General features: G+C 42.9%; 1 protein-coding gene across 1 annotated transcript; it reads left to right on the top strand.

Moving 5' to 3' along the window:
* The first annotated feature begins 524 nt into the window (after positions 1-524).
* On the top strand, positions 525-2,685 carry LOC133928289 (ATP synthase small subunit 6-A, mitochondrial-like). Its single transcript, XM_062374550.1, has 2 exons — positions 525-786; positions 2,459-2,685. The coding sequence occupies exon 1, from the start codon at positions 612-614 to the stop codon at positions 780-782; it is 171 nt and encodes a 56-aa protein (XP_062230534.1). The 5' UTR covers positions 525-611; the 3' UTR covers positions 783-786; positions 2,459-2,685.
* Positions 2,686-3,687: the final 1,002 nt, after the last annotated feature.

Here is a 3,687-nt window from a genome sequence, read left to right as displayed (position 1 = left end):
GACATATGTATATATACATACATACATATGTATATATGTATGTATGTGGAAAAAGTGAAATTCGTCTACCAATCCTAATTACGAAAAGCAGCAGAGCAGTGAAAGGCTGCTTACCAATATAACCAAGGCCTCACCTGGAACGCCCCATGCAAAATCTAACCCACGTACATCAAGATGCATAACAGGAGAAAAAAGTAAAGTAGGAAAAAAGAAGCACATCAAAATCAAAGACTTCCAACCTCATACTCGTCCAGATCGAGGCCTACATTGATGTGGAGAGAAGCAGGAGAGCAGGACCAGTAGAGCCGAGCAAGGAGCAGTCAGATCCGGGCTTTGGATTTGGTGGAATTGGGGATTTTGGTAGCAAGGAGAGTCAAAGGGATCATTTTATATGGTTGCGCACATAGGTTCGTTTCAAGCTTTCAGCAAGAAATTCCTATGGGCCTGAAAAACAAGGCCCATAGTTCTGGCCCACTTTCTACTCACCGCGACTCAGTCAAGGTCGCCGCAGAGACGAGACGACAGGGGCGAGATCGATTCCACCCACCCGTCCATCCATCCTAGAAACAGGCGGTGGAGGAGGAGAAGATCGCGAGCAGGCGGCGGCGGAGATGAAGACGTTCGATCCGTGGCCGGTCTTCTTCCGGAGGGAGTGGAGCCGCAACTGGCCCTTCCTCACCGGCTTCGCCATCACTGGCTACCTCATCGTCAAGATGACCGCCAACTTCACCGAGGAGGACCTCAAGAACTCCAAGTTCGTCCAGGAGCACAAGAAGCACTGACCAGGTGAGACGCCGACCTCGCCCGCTATCTGCCCCTGTGAAAGGACCAAGATCTGTTCTCTGGTGGTTCTTGTGCCGCCACCTGTGGTGGATCTCGTTCGTGGTTGCCGCTGCTGCGTGATTTCACTGCTGCTAGGAATGCGATGCGATCTCTCTTTGATCTGTTCTAACGATGCGTTGAATTAAGAGGCTATTCCATTGGGAGGAAACATGAGTAGTGCTATTTGGGGGAAACTAGGCAGAGGAGAAAAAGATCTTCCTTTTTTGGGGTAGTTTTAAGGGAAATGGGTGGGTAGGAGAATAGGACGGTTATGCAGACGTATCCTCCAGCTAGTTTACCCTTGCCAAGCGAAGTGGCAGATACTTGGGATTGCAACAATCGATGGGATGATACCCTTAGTGCTTTCTTTTGATCTGTGGAGAGATAAGAGTAGGTTAGCTGACTACGGCCTGTCCTTGTTTGCATTTCATTCTAAACCTCCCTTCTGCCGTTGTAATTCTGACAAGTTTTCTTTTTAACAATGGTTGAGGCCTCTGACTAGTGTAATGTTATGTTGCTCGATGCAATTAAAGTCTGAACTCCGAGTATCAGCATCTGCTTTACTGTCGATTGTCCAAGTTGTGATACTAGGATGTCCACTACCATCAAGATTCCAAAACCTTAGTCATGTATTCATGTGGTTTCCTGATATGCTCTTTTGAGGATTCTCTTTTGTTCCTCAAAAAACCAGCTAACTGTGCCCAATTTTTTTTCTGGAAGTAACACTTACCAACTCTCAATTGGCCTATTATTGTTGAGTAATTTCCGTGATGCAGAAGGGGAAAGGATCCAATCCATGTGTCTTGTAGCCTCTTGATCAGGACACTTATGTTGATGCCATTAAATTTACTGATGGGGATAACAGCAATATTTCAGATTTCTTTGTACGAGAGTTTTCTTCCTTACTACAATAGAAATTCTTGGTCTCCCATTTCGATGGCCACAATGGAGCTTATCCCTTAATCATGTTGTTCCTCTGAGTATATTTGCGCACTGAGCCCCAAAATCGTTTCATTGGGCATTTTTTTATAGGTGTGGTAGCTGTTTCTGTGATTAATTTTCTTTTATGTTGACATTCTAAAATTTGAAAAGTGAAAAACTTTCTGGTGGCAAAAAGGTGGACATTGGCCCTGGGATAAAAATAGCCGTACCTACTTTGTTGGGTTTCAGCTAGTATCTCATATGTAGAAGTTAGTAGAATTAAAACTACTAATATTTCACGAGCATTGTTATTAGATGAATGTGTAATCTTTGTTGAGGTGTTGAGGTCCTTGAGGACACGTGGAGAATTAATGCTGTTGCCCATGGGAATGCTTGTCATTTATTTCTTACAGTATTAGCATGATAAGGGATCTATCTTTTATAATAAAAATAGGTAGAAAAGAAGTTTCATGTGACTATATAAAAGTTTACCTGTGCTAATTCTGAACCTTTTTGTTTGAAATTACCAGAATCTCCAAGGAGCTCCGTATTCTCTTTCTAACTGTTAAACCTACAAGGATCTCCAATGTTGATCACTGCTAATAGCCGTACTTTGACATTGCTCACTTGTTCGTACCATGCATATGATGTTATATAAGTTATATTATGCCTTTAGTTTGTGAACTCGAAGTGCTTACACTTACACTCCCTGCAGATGAAGGAACAACTGCTGCTTTACTACGGAGTTGCCCATATCGTCTATGTGGCTAGCCAGTTCAGCTGCTGTTTGAATGAAATTAGTTCCCCTTCCCTCTTCTTTTCTATCTAAATGGGTGCACTTTGTGCTCCATTTGTAATTTAATAAGAGGCAAATGAATTGTTGAACAAATTTTTTTTGCTTCTGATTATGATACTTCAAGTTTGATCCAGTTTCCTGACTTACATCTGGAGCATCTTTCTATATGTGAGCAAATGAAAATATCCCGTGTGCGTGTGGCCCGCCGCTCCTCCCCATGCAGGGTAAAAAGATGAATTGGCAATTCCAATGTTTTTTTCCTCTCTCGCTAACATGCTTCTTGCTACTGATGTGTGCTAAAGAGGTTTTGCTCATGTTGCTTGTGTGAATGGCCTTGATTGTTTCAATGGTGACTGGCATGTTTAGGTCGTGTTCGTTTGGTTTGTATTGGCTTCTGCTTCATAAAAGTTAAAAGTCTAAACAAACAGTTTGTTTCTGTTGGCTTTTTGTTATGTTTTCTGTGGAGCAAAATAGCTTTTACTGCTATAAAAGTTAAAAGCAAGTCTAGATGTACTTATATAGAAGCAGGTTTCCGGACAAGTCACATCTCGTAGAAGTCTAAACAAATAAGATTTTACAATGGCTGTACCCTATTGTTTCAATATAATCCAAGGTTGACAGATCGAGGAGTGACTTGTACTGCTACGTCTACGTGCTGTGCTGCATGTATTGCTCGAGTCTATTTATCCTCTCGAACCATAAAGCCAAATATTTCATATTCTCTAAATGTTCAAATCAGTGTAATTTGTCTCTTTAATTAGTTTTGATGGTGGTTTCGTTCTACGTAACGACAACTCACCTGTTGATTCAGTCAAAAGTGTTAAATGGTTTTGATGACGTCGAAGGCCATCGTAGCATCAAGAACACGGACATGAAGTCACCGAATCCAAGCCGATCTCATTGGTCACATCGCCGTTTCCACCGAACTCATCGTTGATCTGCATGTCATCGTTAACCTCCTCAATGTGCCGTCGCATCAACCATTAACTCCCTCCATGTGAGGCACGAGCATGAAGCTTGTCGCAATAGTTGAGGGAGGCAATCTGAGAGCTCTCTGGAGACAGGCGACACCTAGATCGAGTAGCAACAATGGGCTCATGGCGGCAGCTCGCTCGAGACTGGCACAGGTGAAGGGGTTCTATGGTATC

Source organism: Phragmites australis, chromosome 9 (assembly GCF_958298935.1).
Source record: "Phragmites australis chromosome 9, lpPhrAust1.1, whole genome shotgun sequence".
NCBI lineage: Eukaryota > Viridiplantae > Streptophyta > Magnoliopsida > Poales > Poaceae > Phragmites > Phragmites australis.
Note: the sequence above shows the minus strand (reverse complement) of the source record. Positions and strands in the feature narration are given on the sequence as shown.

Bases quoted from the DNA above. Each gene is read 5' to 3' on its own strand.
- LOC133928289 (XM_062374550.1), top strand. From the start codon at position 612: ATGAAGACGTTCGATCCGTGGCCGGTCTTCTTCCGGAGGGAGTGGAGC.